Source organism: Trichechus manatus, unplaced genomic scaffold, assembly GCF_000243295.1.
Source record: "Trichechus manatus latirostris isolate Lorelei unplaced genomic scaffold, TriManLat1.0 scaffold00029, whole genome shotgun sequence".
NCBI classification, from domain to species: domain Eukaryota; kingdom Metazoa; phylum Chordata; class Mammalia; order Sirenia; family Trichechidae; genus Trichechus; species Trichechus manatus.
In genome coordinates, this window is record NW_004443965.1 from 18,006,652 (window position 1) to 18,027,126 (window position 20,475).

Genomic DNA, 20,475 nt, shown 5'->3' on the forward strand with positions numbered 1-20,475 from the left:
TTTGTGAGAAAATGAGAAGAAAAATTTTAGGAAAAATTGTCCTCTTTGCTGTCTAGAATGTCCAGTATTGTCAGACAATGATGAATAAGAATTCTAACAGACTGCGGTGTTGCAGAATAATTGCCAGGGTAAGGCACAAAAAAGAAAAATAAATAAATATAAAATTAGAATGAAATATAAAGGCTAATTTCTCACATTTTCTTTCTTTTTTTTGTCTTCAAACTTTTTTTTTTTTTTAACAATTTCTACAGTTCAAACACTTTCCTTTGTCTTTCTAAAGACTTTACTATCAGCACATTTTATACAACATTTAACAGATAATTTAAATGTATTTTCAAGCTTTTTAAAAACATTGTCATTATCTAGTTAAGTTCATGAAGAAAGCAAGACGTCATTAAAGGAAAGAAAGAAAAGACCAAAATGGATGTCAGAAGAGACTCTGAAATTTGCTATTGAACATAGAGTAGCTAAAGTGAAAGGAAGAAATGATGAAGTAAAACAGCTGAACAGAAGATTTCAAAGGGTGGCTCAAGAAGACAAAATAAAGTATTAAAATGACCTGCAAAGACCTGGAGATAAAAAACCAAGAGGGAAGAACACGCTTGGCATTTCTCAAGCTGAAAGAACTGAAGAAACAATTCAAGCCTCAAGTTGCAATATTGAAGGATTCTATGGGGAAAATATTAAATGATACAGGAAGCATCAAAAACAGATGGAAGGAATATACAGACTCACTGTACCAAAAAGAATTGGTCGATGTTCAGCCATTTCAGGAGGTAGCATAGAACCGATGGTACTGAAGGAAGAAGTGCAAGCTGCACTGAAGACACTGGTGAAAAAAAAGGCTCTTGGAATTGATGGAATACCAACTGAGATGTTTTAACAAATGGATGCAATGCTGGAAGCGCTCACTTGTCTATGCCAAGAAATTTGGAAGACAGCTACCTGTCCAATCGACTGGAAGAGATCTATATTTGTGCCCATTCCAAAGAAAGGTGATCCAACAGAATGCGGAAATTATTGAACAATATCATTAATATCACAAACAACTAAAATTTTGCTGAAGATAATTCAAAAATGGTTACAGCAGTCCATTGATAGGCAACTGCCAGAAATTCAAGCTGGATTCAGAAGAGGACTTGAACGAGGGGTATCATTGCTGATGTCTGATGGATCTTGGCTCAAAGCAGAGAATACTGGAAAGATGTTTACCTGTGTTTATTGACTATGCAAATGCATTTGACTGTGTGGATCATAACAAATAATGGATAATGTTGCAAAGTAATGGAAATTCCAGAATACTTAATTGTGCTCATGAGGAACCTGTACATGTATCAAGAGGCGGTTGTTCGAACAGAACAAGGGGATACTGCATAGCTTAAAATCAGGAAGGTGTTCGTCAGGGTTGTATCCTTTCACCATACTTATTCAGTCCGTATGCTGAGCAAGTAATCCAAGAAGCTGTACTGTATGAAGAAGAATGCGGCATCAGGATTGGAGGAAGACACATTAACAACTTGAGATATGCAGATTGTGCAACCTTGCTTGCTGAAAGTGAAGAAGACTTGAAGCACTTACTGATGAAGATCAAAGACTACAGCCTTCAGTATGGATTACAACTTAACATTAAAAAAAAAAAAAAAAAATCCTCACAACTGGGCCAGTAAGCAACATCATGATAAATGGAGAAAAGACTGAAGTTGTTAATGATTTCACTTTACTTGGGTCCACAATCAACGCCCATGGAAGCAGCAGTCAAGAAATCAGATGATGCATTGCATTGGGCAAATCTGCAGCAAAAGACCTCTTTAAAGTGTTAAAAAGCAAGGATGTCACTTTAAGAACTAAGATGCACCTGACCCCAACCATGGTGTTTTCAGTGACCTCATATGCATGTGAAAGCTGGACAATGAATAAGGAAGACCAAAGAATTGATTCATTTGAATTATGGTGTTGGTGAAGAATATTGAATATACCACAGACCGCCAGAAGAACGAACAAATCTATCTTGGAAGAAGGACAGCCAGAATGCTTCTTAGAAGCGAGGATGGTAAGACTTCATCTTACATACTTGGGACATGTTATCAGGAGGGCCCAGGTCTGGAGAAGGCCATCATGCCTGGTAAAGTAGAGGGTCAGCAAAAGAGAGGGAGACACTCAACAAGATGGATTGATACAGTGGCTGCAACAATGGGCTCAAGCAGAACAGCAGCTGTGAGGATGGCACAGGACCAGGCAGTGTTTCATTCTGTTGTACATAGGGTCGCTATGAGTTGGAACTGGCTTGACAGCAACAACAACAACAGTTAAGTTCAAAGTAAATTTTATAATCATGGTGACATTCTTCTGATAAGATTCTGATCTTGGTGGAATCTCAGACCTTTAATCTGCTCTTGCAATTGAAGCAGGATGGGGAGCATGCCACTAACCTGAGCTTTTAATTTTGTCCTTCAGTTATCTTTTTTGTTGTTGTTAGGTGCCATCTAGTCAGTTTCGATTCTTATCAACCTTATGTATAATAGAATGAAATTTTGCCTGGTCCTGTGCCATCCTTACAATTGTTGCTATGTTTGAGCCCATTGTTGCAGCCATTGTGTCAATCCATCTCTTTGAGGGTCTTCTTTTTTGCTGACCCTCTACTTTCCCAAGCATGATGTTCTTCTCCAGGGATGGTCCCTCCTGATAGCATGTCCAAAGTAAGTGAGACAAAGTCTCACCATTCTCGCTTGTACCCTGCAGGCCTATGGTTCCATCTATTCTTGGGATAAGACCGTACTGGCAAAGATGGACACATTCTAGGAGGCGTGATAGGAAAACCAGTAGGGTACTTCAACACAATCAGAGCCATTTTAGGGAACAAAATGCTGTTTTGTGCATATCTAGGAATATAATTGACATTATCAACCCTTGTGGTGAGGGAACGATAGGGCCTACCTCCAAACTCTGGCTTATCTTTTGGTGACTTTACATCTGATGACCTGCATTTGAGTGGCTGACATTTCCCCAGAGCACCTCTATCCTTTCCTCCTTCTCTTTTTGAAATTTTCTCCTTCTTTCTGAAGCAAAAAAGACAATGTTATCAGTTGTAAGAGTCCTTCTGTCTTTCATTTCAGATTCTAGATATGATCATAAAGAAAAAATCATGAAACATTTTAGGCATACCAAAATGTATAGAGAATAATATGAGAAATGAGTACACATCATCTGGTTAAGTAATAAAACATTACAAATACAAGTGAAACCCTCCGCCCCAGAGGTAACCATTATTCCCATACATGTTTTTGTTTCTGCTACTTATGTGTATATCTATAAACAATATATAATGATGTGTTTTAAATTTTTATATAGATGGTTTTCTTTCTCACATTAAGATATACTGATACGTATACCTCTGGTTTATTGATTTTTACCACTATAATGTATTCCATAGTATGGCTAATAAAACAACTTACTTATCCATTCTTTGGTTGATGCTTCATTCTATATCTTACTACAGGCAGGGCTTTGAACTGGTTTGGTCTGGTTCAAACCCCTGCTGAGAATTTGCATTTCTAACAAGTTCTGAGAAAGTTATACATAAGAGTCATCTGGGAATCTTTTAAAATATAGATTCTGATTCAGTATACCTGGATGGAAATGCAAATTCTCAGCAGGAGTTTGAACTGGAATGAACCGGTTCAAAGCCCTGACTACAGATCTGTCTGATCAATGTACGGTAATTTCTTTAGGATATATATATCTAGGAATAGAATTTGTGGGTCATTGGATTTGCACATCTTTAACTTCACTGTTGTGTGTCATAAGTCAGTAACTCATAGGGACCCTATATGACAGGATAGAACTGCCCCATAGTGTTTCCTAGGCTGTAGTCTTTATGGGAGCAGATTGCCAGGGCTTTTCTCCTGTGGAGCCACTGGGTGGGTTCGAACCACAGACTTTCTGGTTAGCAGCCGACTTCCTAACCATTGTGCCACCAGGGCTCCTTCACTAGATATGAACCACCAGCAGTGAGGCCCAGAAGTCCTTAACAGGCCCTCCAGGTCAAAGTTTCAGATTCAGTAGTCGGGTGGTGGTGGCTAGGATAAAAATCTGCATTTCTAACATGTCTTCAGGAGATGCTGCTGCTGCGGTATTGCAGCTAGGAGTACCCAGTGCTGTAGAGAAAGCCTATTACATTTGAAAGACAGAGCTGGTAAGACACTAGCTGAAAAGATGTAGCAGGTGAGGTTTGTTAGGTAACTGAAAATTAGCTTGTGGTGTACTTGTAGCATTCAGATTTTAGAGTAAATTGATGAAATATAGATAATATATAGCTAACAATCAAAATGAATGATTGTCATTAAAGGCTAAATTCTTAATGAGTGCTGGGAGGGGCTCTCTGCATGTGCTCTTGCTCTTGGCTGTGCTGAGAAGGGTAGGGGAGTGGACAGGTGACCTGGTGCCAGGAAGGGTATGCACTGAGCTAGCTGACATTGCTTAGACTCTTTGGAGTATCTGGGCTGTCTCTATAAAACCAAAGTGTTGGCCTGGATGGAGGTGTGACCATTCACTTGGGGGTTTCCCCAAGATTTAAGGCATAAAGCTATCGAATCTTACCGGATGGCTGAGCTCAGATATTTACACTCAAAACAAAAGAAATTAATCTTTATATTATATAGTTTTTATTATATTTAAGTTAGCACTATGGTAACAGAATGCTGGGGGTGGGGGAGGGAATTCCTCAAATTCTCTTTCTAAAGAACTTATAAAACTTGAATAGAAAGCGTTCACATATTTTAGGGTAAAAAGACACAAACAGGCTTACATAGCCTGAAAATGGTTAACACATAAACTGAAAGCAAAGTGATTTTATTTTGGATTTAGCGATAGAAAAGGTCAATTAGGAAAAAATAGCATGAACCAGTGACCAAAAGCATTTGAGATAACTGATCTCAATTCTACAATTTACAAAACAAGATAATTGTTTTTTAAAACCAGAAAAAGAGGTTCAAAAATACTTCTTTTCATATCCTTAAGTGATGCTGTTGGGAACAATGGCTGTTACAAGGCCATTTATTGCAAGCACATTTCCAGCTAGTTCTGGTTATCATTACTCTGATTTTATCTTCTTTCTTTTTTCTCTCTCATGAGCTTCTTGCTTTCTTCTCGTCTTCTTTTGTTCACTGGATTCCGAGGATCATAGATTTCAAATGTGTCTGAGTCTTGCATGCTTGCATCTTTCACTTTTCTGCTTTTGTCCTCAAATTGAAGTACATGTGACATCCTAAAGAAGGAGAGATAGTTTAGTCATTTTGGCATGAGAACTTAAAGTAGAAATTCTACAACGCACTATCCTTGGCATAATAAATTGCAACTCTAAGGGTACAGTACACCGAGATGGTCTTATTGTTTACTGGTACTTATACCACATGGAAACCAACTTCTCAGAAAACACTTAAATTTGAAAAAACAGGTCTGGAGTTTGTTCTGCTGGTCTATATTTCTAGTAGTGAACATGGTATTTGCCTCCATCTTCTCTTGAAGTTCCTGCCCTAATGGGAGGTTAAAACAGTTCTACCCAGAAGTGTTCCTTAAACTGTAATAAGACAGCACTGAGCTTCCCTCAAGGAGCATGCTCACTCAGCCAGAGGGAGCCAGGGTGCAGAGTAAAAACCCTAAAATAATTCAGTCCTATTTCAATTTATTTTTCCAGTAGTTAAATAGGTCAAAAGTAGGGAATACTCTAAGGAAATTTAAATGTGATGCCCAAATGGTGTTAGAACTCCCCTTTCTGGGAAGATCCTGGGTTTTTAATTTTTTTTCTTCCTCCCTATAAAAGGAAACTAAGCTTTTGGACTCTATGGATGAATTTCCTCCTCTTATTGTTGTTGATTACAACAAATCCAGCCATGCTGTTCTTCCTGCTTTATCAACCTCTTACTGGTCTTAAGGTATCAACATGTGCTTGAATCATAAGTAGTCATAAATTGGCTATCCCTAGCCGCAGGGAGATATGTAAGTGATTAGCTGTGCCCCCATGAGGAGGTGTCAGGAATAAATAGCGAAGAAGTCAAAAGACGAGATTTCAGGGCAGCTGAATGAGTCTGGAAAGAGAAAAGTTTATTTTTTGTACAAACAAAACTATTAAGGCTTTCCCCCACTAGTTATTTAAACAATGTTTTTATGGGCAAACCCAGCACTTTTCTTTATCACACAGCAGATAAGCCTAAATTGCCTATAGGATTAACACTCCCTATATGCCCGTTGTAGCTTTCAGGTGGAACCCAAATATGCCATTAATTTACTTTTCCCTCTATAAGCAGAGATTTGGGCTGTAGGTCCTAGCAGAGATCTCACTGTTTTGCCCTGCAGTCGCACAAATGATGAATGAGGTTTACTTGTGCAATTAACTCCTATGGATATACCCAGATTTTTAAGAATTTTAGAACGATCTTGGGAGACAAATAAAATGTTACAGTATTAGTGATACTACAATTACTAAGCGTTTAGTAGCTCCTGCTCACCTTGACTGACAAGTAGAGGCTTATGCACCATTTCCACCCCTTTCCATCCCACTCCAGAAAGTTTATTGGAATGCAATGAGTACAAGTGATATTATTAAGTGGATGACCTAGAATCTGCTTTAATTTACTAAATGAGGTAAATCACATTCACATTTCTATATTTTAATATTAATAATAGACTATTTGCATCAAATTTCATAACTGATCTCAATCATGAATATGCCATAGCACATATAAGAACTGCCGACTTTTTTTACACTAGTCTTTCTTTACTAAACACCTTATTTAATCACATCATAATTGCTTATTTAAATAGATTTGCTAGAGTCTGATTTTCTTGTGCTTTTATTTTCCTACAGTGCTACTAAAGTACTAACTTCTGAGAGTAAAACATTCCCCAACTCCTAGAAAAAGGCTGACTGTTCTACAGCCATGGTAATAAGCAACAACTAGAACCAGCATGAAACAGAATCAAACTGGATTTAATCAATTAATGATGACTCACCTTGGTCTAAATGATCAATGACAACTCAGTTCAATGAATACACCTCTAAAAGCCAACTAATCAGCGATAGCCTCATGCTTTTGAAAGTTGGCCAATCAGTGGCAGACTCATTCCAGTAAATGTGTTCCTGAAAGCCAGACAATCAACAACAGTCTCTCCTTCATAACAATGCTTCTGAGGCTGATGTCAGCCTCCAAAGAATCCCTGACCCCAAAACTCTACAAAGATTTGCAGCCTGTTTTGCTTGGAGAGATTGTGCCTAACAAGCACAGCTCTTCTTTGCTTAAATAAATAACCAATTAAGCCTTTTGTTTCATATATTGAGAAGTGGTCTTTTTCTTCAACACTTCTTAAACAATCTGTGCTACATTCCCCAGGAAGTATACTCTTTAGAAATTGTATCACTGTTGATGAGAAACAAGTTTAAAAGACTGGCAAGACTGCCCTGTGTTCATGGGGGACCCAGACCCCTACATTGCACCTCAGTAAGTGCTTAGCGGCTTTCCAAATGACTCTTGTGCTGACACCTAAGCCAACACTAAGAAGTAGCTGGAATCATATGCCCTTTAAAACAGTTTTATTCAGTACTCCTAGATAGATATTGGAGCCCTGGTGGTGCAGTGGTTAAGAGCTACGGCTGCTAACCAAAAGGTTGGTAGTTCGAATCTACCAGCTGCTCCTTGAAAACCCTATGGGGCAGTTTTGCTCTGTCCTTTAGGGTCGCTCTGAGTCGGAATCGACTTGATGGCAATGAGTTTGTTTTGGTTTGGTTTTATGTAGATATTAAAAATAAACCATTTTGTTAACTTATTAATATCTTCTAATTTACACATTCTTCTATTTTAAACACTGTACTATTCTCAATCCTAAAAATACAGATAGGTTTTTGCTTAATATCCATTTCTAGTGGAGGTCTGGTGGTACAGTGGTTAAAAGCTCGGCTGCTAACCAAAAGGTCGGCAGTTGGAATCCACCAGCCGCTCCTTGGAAACACTATGGGGCAGTTCTACTGTCCATGTTGCAAAAAATGATTTTACCAGAATTTTGTCAATCAAAAACATAAAAAAGCATAATGGTGGGAAAATATGAAAAATGTAATCAATGTCATTGAGCTGTAAATGTGGAAGTTGTGTTGGTGTGTATGTTTTTACTACAATAAAGAGAAAAAACAAAACATGAAAAAGGCACCTTACTCCTTTCTATGCCATGAGAGAATGTGCAATTGGATTTAGTTGGCTCTGGTACAAGAAATGAAATTTAGATAAGTAAAGTGAACAAAAGCACAACGTCCACAAGAAGAAACACATTTTCTTACAAATGTGAAAAAAGAGAAAACCGTAAATTAAAGTAGCTGTCTTTTTCAACTATTTGCTTCATATATGACTACACTAAACAAGTCCAACATTCTGATTAATAACAAACCTAAACCCAGAGGAAAGAAGGGGCTATCAGCTTACAAACTACTTCAGCTTTAATACCGTAATACTTAGCATGGCTGGTTACTCTACAATAATATTTAATCTTTAATAGAAATAAAAGCATAATCAAAACGCTTCACCCATTTATCTTTCAACATGCTTTGGTCACTTCATCTTTAAAAGCAAAACAAAACAGTTATTATGATTTTCAGCATAATAAACTCCTGACCTACGTGCCTCCATAAATCACAGACTGCAATGAGCTGAAAGCATGCCCACACTTTACAGTCTCCTGTGAAAATACACATGCAGACTTACAATACAGACTTAATTCGAGTACATATGGGCCTGGTAGTTTACAATCTTGTATATCCCAGTAACTCAATACTATCCACTCTGTGGCTGGTTATGGATTTGGCCCGACAAGAGCAGTGAATTTTTTGGAATTATTTATACACTGATCATTTACGTGTGAAAATTTTAGAACTTGTTCACTTGAAGGCAAAGATAAAAATTTAATTCTGATTAATAAAATATTTTACATGGGCTCAGATTCTCATGTAAGTACACTGACTTTAGTATGTTACAGAATATGGAGGCTTGCCATTTTCATAAAGTCTGTGTTTGGCAGGGCAACTTTTTATATATGAAGCTGTGTAGAATTATAAACAAAAGTGAGTGATTCTTCAAAAAGGACCTGGACCTTGACTAATTTACTAACTTGACATCCAGTTTTTAAACTTCTCATACAATTGTGAAATAGGTTAAGATATGACAGCAATTAATATTAATGGGGAATGCAGGAGAGGAGTTGATTCTTAGTAAGGAGCTCAATACAGAATTCCAATATTAATAATTCATTTCCAATTGGAATGCAGCTAAATCATGTATGCTTAAATAATGTAAGCAGCTGTCTTTTTTCATTGGGAATTCTATAAACCACTCCTTCCCATTTCCAAGTTACCCTAATTTAGAAAATTTAACCCACTTCTTAGATTGCTGCAGGTGTGCTAATTGAGCTACATCTGTACTGTTTCTCCCCTAATCCTCTAAAGGTTCCAAAATAATCTTCTATATACATTGCTTTTATAGCATTCTTTTGATCAGGAACTATCAGCAATTGTATTAGACTGAAACGCCCAGCCTGACCCTTGAAACACTACTGGATGCTTCCTATCTCACCAACCTTATTTGGTCTCTTTCTTCAATTCTCACCATTTTGCAATTGCCTCTTAATTGTGAACAGATTGTCAGTTATTCGAAACAAAGTTTGTATCTTCTTCACAGTTGTATTCTCACTGTCGAGCATGGTGATTTGTTTTAGGAATGAAAGCCTGCAGACCCTTTGTATGGGCCAGGCCTGCTGGTCTGCTAAACTAACACTTGACCTCCTTTTGTGGGTAGGGGCTGTCTTTGATTTCTATGATATACTCCTAAAATGTCTAACAGGCTCTGCAGAAAGTCTCACGCTCAGCACAAGTCCACCTTTCCATGACCTCTCATAGCTCAGGGCACACTATGGCTGCTTTTCCACTGTATTCATGTCAGTGATTGCTAGATTTTATTCCTCCACAGAATGCAGTGGGAGCTTGCCTACATTCTTTTCCATCTCCTGTAGCACCCAATGTAGAACTAGACAGATAGGATTCTTTAAGAAAGCAATGTTTCTCAAAGTGTGGTCCTAGAACCCCGGCATCAAATGCAGGCTGCACATTAGAATCTCATGGGGAGTTTTAAAAACTATCAATGTCAGGCCCCCATCTCCAGAGATACCGATTTCACTGTCTGGGGGGTGGGGCCTCAACATCAGTAATTTTATAAACTTACCTGGTGATTCTTAAATGCAGCCAAAGTTAAGACCACTGCACTAAAGTTGAAGAACTTTACACTCTCAGGCTGATAGATTTCATTGGCCATTTGTTCTTGCCCCTTAGAGAAGAGCTGGTTCCTAACTAGGGACGGATTACCCAATAAGCAAGGTATGCATGGGTTTACTTGTGTGTATTTACTAATCTGTAGTGAACAATTTCACCTGTTTGTCACCACCTAAATCCATGTGAAATTGTTCACTACAGATTAGTGAGTAAACCCAAGTAAGACTGGTGTGTACCTTGCTTAATGTAAGCTGGTGTGCAGCTTGTTTACTGGTTAATAATCAGCCCCTGCTAATGACAAACTAGTCAAACACTTGAAGAAACTTAAGTGACCTCTGAGTCTCTTACCTGAACTGAATCATCTCAAGTGCATTAGCCATTTCTTACGTATGGCTTGAGAATAAGGCAATGAGCTAGATTCAATTATTCATTCAACAAACATCTGAGGGCTTGCAATATGTGAGGTCCAATGTTAGACATTGTGGACACAAAGCCAAATATGACCTAGACCCTACTCTCATGAAGTGAACAGTCTGTAGCAAATGCACATTTTGTAATTGCCTGCAAAGTGTGAGAGACAATACATAAAATATCTCAGGCACGGAACTTTACAGTTTACAAAAAGCTTTCACATGATATCTGGTATTATCACAATAACTGTACAAGGTAGGCAGGAAAGATACATTATCATTCCTGTTTCACAGACAATCTCCAAGATTCAGAGTTGAGAGATTTATAGCTGGTAAGTAGTTGACCAAGTTTTTTCTTGAATGTCTTCAGAGGTAACAAACTTTCATTCTGTGAAGACGAATTTAACTTTGGGAGTAAGTCAAAAGTTAATTCAGTGCTAAGTCTATTGAGTAAGACAAAAACTCAGATTGGATAGTGCTTATTTTGGAATAAAAATTTTTAAAAATAAATGCAACTATAAAGGGATAAGAAGGATTACTTGTGTAGTTCCCAGGCTGGCCTTTAAGGCAATTCCAAAAGAGAAGTTTAAAAAATGTCTTGAGCAATGTGGGAGCATATTTGTGAAAAGGAACCTCATTTAGGTGAAAGCTTGATTTTAAAAAAAAATTAAAAAAGAGGTCCTTCATTTTCACTGTAAATTATCCCCTTATTGCCTTTCGTCATTGTTCTCTGAAATCTTGGTCCTAGTTTTTCCTTATTTTTCCTAAAATCAGGATGCTAGGTAAGGACAGGCCAATAAGCTGGAGCTCCCCAAGGGGCAGAGCAAGTGAGGGACCATGGCCTGGTCATGCAAGGCTGGGTGTCTGGCCATCTCCTCTCAGGCATCAAATTACTAGTGATTGTCTTATGGTCTGGAGCTCTGGTGGCCCTGACTGTCTTATGGTTAACAGTTTGGCTGCTAACCAAAAGGTAAGCAGTTCAAATCCACCAGCCGCTCCTTGGAAACCCTACAAGACAGTTCTACTCTGTCCTATAGGATCTCCATGAGTTGAATCAACTCGATGGCAATGGGTCTTATGGTCTATGATAATGTCCAAGTCTTTTCACCTGTAAATATTTTTCAAAAATGCAAATCCAGCCATGAAAACTCTCCTGTTTAAAATATTTTGGTAGCTCCTCCTCCACTGTCTACACAAGCAAACCCACATTTCTTATGTGGCCTCTATGATTTGGCTTCTGCTCCCCTCTCCAAGCTCCTGTGTCACCCTCCCCCATATCTTATGTTCCAGATATCCTGAATCACTTGCAGTTTCCTGAACATACCCTGCTCTCTCCTGCCTCCTTACTGCCTTTCTATACACCATAGCCAATTGCTAGAAAAAGACAATATGATTGGTAGAGGGTCAGCAAAAACAAGGGAAACCCTCCATGAGATGGACTGACACAATAGCCACAATAATAGACTCAAACATAGCAACGATTATGAAGATGGCACAAGACCGGGCAACATTTTGTTTTGTTATACACGAGGTCGCCATGAGTCAGAACAGACTTGATGGCAACTAACAACACCACAGCATACGCTTCTCCTCCCCACCTCCTATTAACTAGTCTCATCCCCTCTGGGAAATAGTCTCCGATTCCTCTCCTGGCTATCTTGTTCTTTCTCAGGTAGGGTTAAAGCCCGCTTTTGGTCTCCCAGAGAATCCTGTAGCTCTCTCTAGTTTATCCTTCTCAATTAGACTGCAGGTGTTCTTGATGGCAGTGGCTGTTTTACAGACCTTTGTACCTGCACCGGTCAGCAAAACTTGGCAAGAAGAATGCCCTTAATAAATGTTTGCTCAATAAATAAATGTTTCAGGGTAGCCAGTCACCTCCAAACCTTTGCCTAGAATTCTAGTTTTGTTCACCTTTCTCCTTAATAAGGAGCCCTGGTGGCACAGTAGTTAACACCTATGGCTGCTAATCAAAAGGTCGGCAGTCTGAATCCACCAGCGGAAACCCTATGGGGCAGTTCTACTCTGTCCTATAGGGTCACTATGAGTTGGGGTATTGACTCCACGGCAGTGGGATGCCTGTGGTTATAATCCCATTTGGGAATGGGTTTTCTTTGTTATGTTAAGAGGCCGTATCAGTGTAGGGTGTGTTTTAAGCCAATGACCTTCGAGATATAAAAAGAGCAGATTAGGACAGAGAAGTGTTCAGAGATGGAGAAGATAGGTGCCATGCCACATAAAGATCACCAAAGAGCCAAGGAATAGAAGAAGTGGAAGAGACAAGGACCTTCTCCCAGAGCCAACAGAAAGAGAAAGCCTTCCCCTAGAGCCAGTGCCCTGAATTAGGACTTCAAGCCTCCTAACTGTGAGAAAATAAGTTTGTGTTTGTTAAAGCCACCCACTTGTGGTATTTCTGTTATAGCAGCACTAGATAAGACATTGGGGAAAGCCTGCCTACAAATGAGGCCAACAAAAAGGAAAATGGAGCTAGAAGACAGAAAAAGAGAGACACATTCTTGGCACTGGTTGAACCTTCTGATCCAGCCATTCCCTAGCTCCACTCCTTAAACTTCCCATGATGATAAAAATCCCCCCCCCCTTTTATTGACGATATTTCTATCATTTGTAACAGACAATCTTTACTAACGCTTAGAATAAATTTTTACAAGTAGAATTCTTGGGACAAAGATTTGTACATTTTAAAGGCTCTTGATATGTATGGTCTAATTGCCCTCCAGAAAGGTTATACCAATTTATAATCTCATCAGGAATGTGAGTGCCTTATTTTGCTTTGATTACTAGTGAGATTGATTTTTTCATTTTTTTCCGTTTTTGGTTATTTGAATTTCAGTGATACATATATTTGTGTCCTTTGCCCATTAAAAAAAAAATTGACATAGTCACCCTTTTCTTATGGATTTGTGAGAATTCTTAACATATCAATGATATTAGGGGTCGATTATCCAATAGGCAAGGTAAGCACAGTGCTTACCTTGCTTACTAGATCATCTGTAGTGAAATTTTTCACTACAGATTAGTAAGTAAGCACAAGTAAGCCTGTGCTTACCTTGCTTACTGGGTCATCTGCCCCTGTCAGGGATTGTAAATTTGAAAAGAGGCTTTGATTCTATAGGAAGGTGCTCCAGGGTTGAGAGAGGCAGATGCCAGCCATATCTAGAAGCAGAATCTTTGATGTGGTAAAAAAAAATGTGAAATTGTTCACTACAGATGATCTGGTAAGCAGGTAAGCACCATGCTTACCACTTGGATAATCTACCCCTGAAGGATATAAATCATTTTGTATCCCATTAATTGCAAATATCTCTCCTAGTTTGTCATTACCCTTTAACTTTGTTTTCAGTGGAGTTTCACCTCCTTCCTTCCTTTCTTCCTCCTTCCATATAGAACTTTACAATTTTCTAATCTAGTTATAGTGACCAGTCTTTTCCTTTAAGGTCTCTGCCTTTAAAGTCATATTAGGAAGTCCTTCCCCATATTAAGACCATCTTGATATCTACAATCCATAAATATCCATCTGTATTTACTTCTAGCACTTTCACTGTTCTCTTTGTCATTTGTAAATGTTTAATCAATTTAGAAACTTCTTTTGGTATATTAAGTCAGATAAATTTCTAATTTAATTATTTTTCCCCAAATGGCTACCCAGTTTTCCCAAATTCATTTCTTGAATAATTCACCCTGTACAGTACCACACTACTTTAATTATTATATCTTTATGGTATATTTTGATATCTGACTGTGAAAGACCATTACCCCTTTATAGGTTTTTTTTTTTAAATCTTTCTCAAAATTAATTTTTAAATAGACTTTATTTTTAGGACAGTTTTAGATTTAGATTTACAGAAAAATTGATCAGATAGTACAGAGAGTTCCCATATATCCTCCACCCAGTTTCCCTTATTATTAACTTGTTACACTTAGTGAACCAATATAGATACATTATTATTAACTAAAGCCCATAGTTTAGATTTTCTTAGCTCTTAATTTCCTTTCTCTGTTCCAGGATCTCATTCAAGATACCACATTATATTTAGTTGTCATGTATCCTAAGACCAAAATAATTTCTGGACAATTTGCCAAGTGTGTTTACAAACATTCGGTACTTATTATAATTTTAAGGAAGTTATAACTAATACATAAATTACAAATGTTTATATTCACTTCAAATGAATTAATCAAAACTAGCCATAAAAGAGTAATGATCTAAATTATTAACCCTAAATATCACAACTATTTTTTCTTCTGTGATTTTCAGTTCACTCTACACTGTTTAAAATATAAAGTTATTGTTTAAAAATTTTGACATATCCCTACGATTTCTATAAAATGTTTAAAAACATCAATCAAATGATTCCTTACATTTCTGTATTTTAGTGACCAGAATATAAGTTTTAGGTAAAAACCTTACATATTTTTAAATTTGAGAGATTTTCTCCATCATTGATTACAAGTAATTTAGGGTTCTCTTTTCATAAATGTTCAAAGCTTTTTTTTAGGAATTAAGGAATTAAAGGGTTTAAGTACCAGCACAAATGAAAAAAGAAGTGTGAATCTTTTTTCAATATGAAGTAGATAGTAGAGATCACAATAATTCATATGAATAGACAGACAGACAGACAAAACATGAATAAGCCTAGAAATCAAAGTATGTGTAAAATAAGTCTGAGAAATTGAGGTCACTGGTACTCCTCATGTCCAGCAGAGACCACAGGACAGAGATGGTTATGAGGAATAGAAGAGGCCAAAGAAGAGAAACAAATCAAGGAAGACAAGATGAAAGAAGACTAAGAATAGGAAACAGAAATAGCGACTTAAAGGAAGCAGAGCAAAATATAGACAGAAATGGTAAAACACTCAAAAGAGAGACTGAAATACTGACAGGGAAAAACAAGAACAAAAACTGTGAAATACCTGAACACAAATAAAGATAGGAAAACAAAGAGGAAAATAGACAGTGGTCTCTGGAAAAAGAAAATGAAAGATAAAAGCCAGTGGATTTTTTTTACTTTTCACCACTAAAATGGCAAAACCTCCTTTGTTCTGAACTTTGAAGGAATGTTAATATTGCCCCCTTGGTTTGGGGTTTTGAAAAGCCAACTCTTAAAAATGTCTTTTGTTCCCTTTAGTTAAAAACAAAAAATCCTCATATTATAGACTGTCTTAGTAAACACTGAGTATAAAAAACCCATTGCTGTCGAGTAGGTTCTGACTCATAGCGACCCTATGGGACAGACAGAGTAGAGCTGCCCCATAGGGTTTCCAAGGAGTGGCTGGTGGATTCAAACTGCTGACCTTTTGGTTTGTAGCAGTGGCTCTTAACCACCGCGCCACCAGGGCTCCAAATATTAAGAATAGTAGCAGTAAATGTGAAGGATATAATTTTCAAAAATATCTTCAGCAACAGAGGTAGAGATGATGACGTTCAAGGGCCGGGAATGTGTGCCATTTCTCAGGTCATTGCCTAACTAATCAACCTAGCACTCAGGACACAGGTGGAAAGATTTAAGAGGTTTTTCAGAATAACCTGTAACATGAATTCTTGTATCTGTCCTGAGGTTTAACTAACTGCTCAGCCAGTAACATTTAATCTACGGCCACTGAACTAACACAGCAACACAGGGAAGCTACAGTTCCTAATCTAAAATGCCTGGTAAGCAGCTGGGGTTACATGGCTACCTACCCGTCTCTGTCCAAACAAATCCATGAACACAGAACTCTAACATGACAGAAACTTACTCCAGGGCAAATTGTATGAAAGGACAGAGTTAATACAGAAGAGTTTTCTTCATCTAGAAGAAAAAGGCAGAAAAAGAGGTGACTTTGGGGATTAGACAGAGGGCTTAAACTTAAAATAATCATCATTCCAGGGTCCACAGCTCTGACAAGGACCTAGTTATAGAGAACCCCATTGGTCTTTTGTAGCATTATTTATAGTGCTGTATAAAATGAACAATAACTAGGGAACCTGGTCTATAATCATATTCCTCGTTGCTTCAGTTTATCATTAGAACTTGGCTAAGAGAGAAGAATGGATAAAAACATTTACATTACACTGAGCTTGTAATTCTGTGCTTTCCAAAATCAAAACAACCCGTTGCCATGGAATCAATTCCGACTAATAGCTACCCTATAGGACAGAGTAGAACTGCCCCACAGGGTTTCCACGGAGTGGCTGGTGGATTCCAACTGCAGACCTTTTGGTTAGCAGCCAAGTGTGATTTCCAAAGTGATAATATTCTTCTGCTTTGTATTTAAATTATGTTTACAATTGTTGTTCTTTCATGTGTGCACTTTTCTTAGTACTAGACTCAAAGAAATAGCCAAAATTTGATTAATGAGGCAGTATTGTATATTATTTTGGTTCATTACTGTCCACTGCAAAAATACAGAATCTCAAATTTGTTTTATTTCAGAATGTTAAGAATTATGATAGAAACTAAATTACTGCAATTTGATTTGGATTAATTAAGAAAAGGTCATAAAACAGTCAAATATACAAATGGTGTAAGATGCAATCATCATTTTGATAACTACTGACAGTGGTCAAAGATAGAGAAATTAATTCTTAAAAATAACAATGAGGACATCGAAGTTGAGAACAAAACATTTGTTGTGCACTAACTGTTCCAGACGCCCTATTAAACCGTTTAAAAACAGTATCTCATTTAATCCACAAACAAACATACCAGGAAGGTGCTATTATTATCTCCAGTTTACACTTAAGGAACAGGGTTAGAAAGATTATGTAATTTGCCCGAGATCACACAGTAAATTTCCAGGCTGGAATTCAAATTCAGGTCTGACTCCAAAGCCCATAATCATAACCATTCTATTATTTATATTCCAAACAAAAATTATGGGTAAATGTGTCAAGAACTTCTGTTCAAGTTAAACAAACTTTTTATAACTTTCTGAATTTAAATTCTTCAAATAATAGAGGCATTATAATATTAGGACTATGGATTTAACATCTTCCATAATTTAAAAAGGGCTAGACAATTTTTGATCAGGCATTAACAAAGTCCTTAAGTCACTTGTTTGGCCTTATTTAAAAACAAAAACAAAACAAAACAAAAAAAACAAAACTAAACCCATTGCCGTTGAGTCGATTCCAAGCCCTGGTGGCACAGTGGTTAAAGCGCTCGGTTGCCAACCGGAAGGTTGGTGGTTCAAACCCACCAGCTGTTCCACGCAAGGAAGATGTGGCAGTCTGCTCCTGTAAAGATCTACAGCCTTGGAAACCCTATGGGACAGTTCTACTCTGTCCTATAGGGTCGCTATGAGTTGGCCTTATTACTACAGTTTAAAACAACTGTTTTATTAGAAAATATAAAAATGTACAGGCCAGCTCAGAAAAAATGTTGCTTGGGTAGGAGAACCTCTGACAGTGATGCATTAAATTTTACCATATAATTTAGGAATGATTTTTTTCTAGCAGAAAATGTTACATGTAAGCAATACAAAAAATCACAACCATGAAACACTATCTTAGAAAACAAGTAGAATCAAACTATTGAAACAAGCATTTCCAAGCTCTACCACTTCCCAGCTATGACATATTGACCTTAACCTTTCTGTGCCTAGATTCCTCCCCTATAAATTGGGCAATATAATAAAACAAAACAAAACAACCAACCAACCAAAAAAAAAAAACCCAAAAGCCTACAAAGTTAAAAGAGATTAATTGGTGCTTTGTAAATGTTCAGTAAACGTTAAGATTCTTACTATAACTTTTATTTCTACCAAAATATAGCTCAAGCCCATTTTATTTATCATGGTCAACCGAATTATCTGCATACAAAGAACAGAACATTATTATTGCATTTAACTTGATTATCTGCATTAATACCAGAGGAGAGAAGAGATATTAATAAATGGTAGGTAGTAGAAAGATTATTGACAAATATCTTTGGAAGAGGATTTTATATGTGGTCATGTGAGATGTCCTGGGGATTCACATCAAGTAAAACAAAATGAAGTTAGATGCTGTCTACTCTATGACTTTGTTAATCCATTGTGTTTTTGTTCAGTGTACCAGCGAGATGGAAAAAAAATCTGATCAAATGTCTCATAAAAACACTTACATACCTATACCAGAAAATGGTAATGAAATCTCCTAGATTTCATTCTTTTTTTAAATTCCTCATGCTACTTATTTTCCACATGTGATCTTTTCCATTGCTTTGAAGGTATGGGGTTTGGCTAAAGACTGATTATTTCCTTCTTGGCACTACATCTGCAATTCAGGTAGCTGCCACCTGTTAAATAATGGTCCCTTTTTATTGATTCCATGCTCTATTGTCTAAGCTTTTTCCAGGTGTGGATAGCTAAAAGGAAATAAGAATGTAGCACATTATCCATTCACTTTTTTATTATCCAGTCACTTAACATTTTAAAATAAAAAATATAAATATTGGGCAATAAAGGGCCAACTTGCCTTACCAGATATTAAATGGTATTATATTGCTATAGTAATTAAGCTAGCAAAGCACTGGCAGAGGAATAGACAGAAACATCAATATAAAATAACAAAACAGACCCAAAAGTATACATATGACTTTACTTCTGATAAAGGACATGTTTAATATCAGTGGGCTAAACATAGGATTATTAAATTGTGGTAGTTAGCAATTTAGAAAAAAAATAATGTTATATCATTGACCTAATATAATACAACAAATAAAGGCCAGATGGAGTAAAGATATAAAAATAAAATACTTGACAAATTATAAGGCATTGACAAACTGGCAAAAATATTTAAAACAGAAAATAATATCCGTAATATTAAAGACCTCTTGTAAATCAACAAGAAATATAAGAAAATATTAAAATAGACAACAACAATGAAATATAAACGGGCAATTAACATATTGAAAAAAGTTCAACCACCAGTAAAGAAATAAATGCAAATTAATACAAAGTAGAATTTGGCAAAAGACTAATATATCTATATCTAGGGTATATTACCATGGAGCCTTGGTGGTGCAGTGGTTAAGAGCTACAGCTGCTAACCAAAAGGTTGGCAGTTCGAATCCACCAGTTGCTCCTTGGAAACCCTATGGGGCAGTTCTACTCTGTCCTGTAGGGTCGCTATGAGTTGGGATTGACTCGATGACAACAGGTTTGGTTTCTTATGGTTCACGGTATATTACAACATACACATATGCATACAATACTTAGGGTATGGAGAAACCAGCAACTTCATACACTGCTGATACAGTTATAATTCAACCTTATGGAATATAATCTAGCAAAAACGTTACCAAAAGCATATGTGAGCTGATAGAAATCAGAAAGTGGCTGGGGAGAAATTAACTGGAAAGGGGGATGGGGGCATTTTCTGGGGGGCTGTAAATGTTCTATATCTTGTTTTGGGTCATGTTTACACTGGTGTATACAACTGTCAAAACTCATCCAAGTGAACAGATAAGAACTGTGTGTTTCCTTATATGTAAATTATACCTCAAAAAATGTCTTTAACTGCTCTGACCAGGATCACAACAGAGGGTTCTGGACAGAGCTGGAGAAGGATATAGAACATAATTCTATCTCACAAAAAAAAAGACCAGATTTACTGGCCTAAAGGAGACTGGAGAAACCCCGAGAGTATGGCCCCTAGACACCCTTTTAGCTCAGCGGCGAAGTTATCTCCGAGGTTCACCGTTCAGCCTGGGAGTGGACAGCCCCGTAAAACCAAATGAGACTAACGAGGTACAGTAGTCCAGTGACAAGGGCCAGAAGGCAGAA

At 37.3% G+C, this 20,475-nt stretch overlaps 1 protein-coding gene across 1 annotated transcript in view; it reads right to left on the reverse strand.

Moving 5' to 3' along the window:
• Positions 1 to 3,970: 3,970 nt before the first annotated feature.
• Positions 3,971 to 20,475, reverse strand: part of CWC27 (CWC27 spliceosome associated cyclophilin) — a 260,191-nt gene continuing 243,686 nt past the window's right edge. The window contains exon 14 of the mRNA XM_004374548.2: positions 3,971 to 5,263. Coding sequence (XP_004374605.1) covers positions 5,101 to 5,263 — 163 coding nt within the window. The 3' untranslated portion in view covers positions 3,971 to 5,100. The remainder of the gene's footprint in view (positions 5,264 to 20,475) is intronic.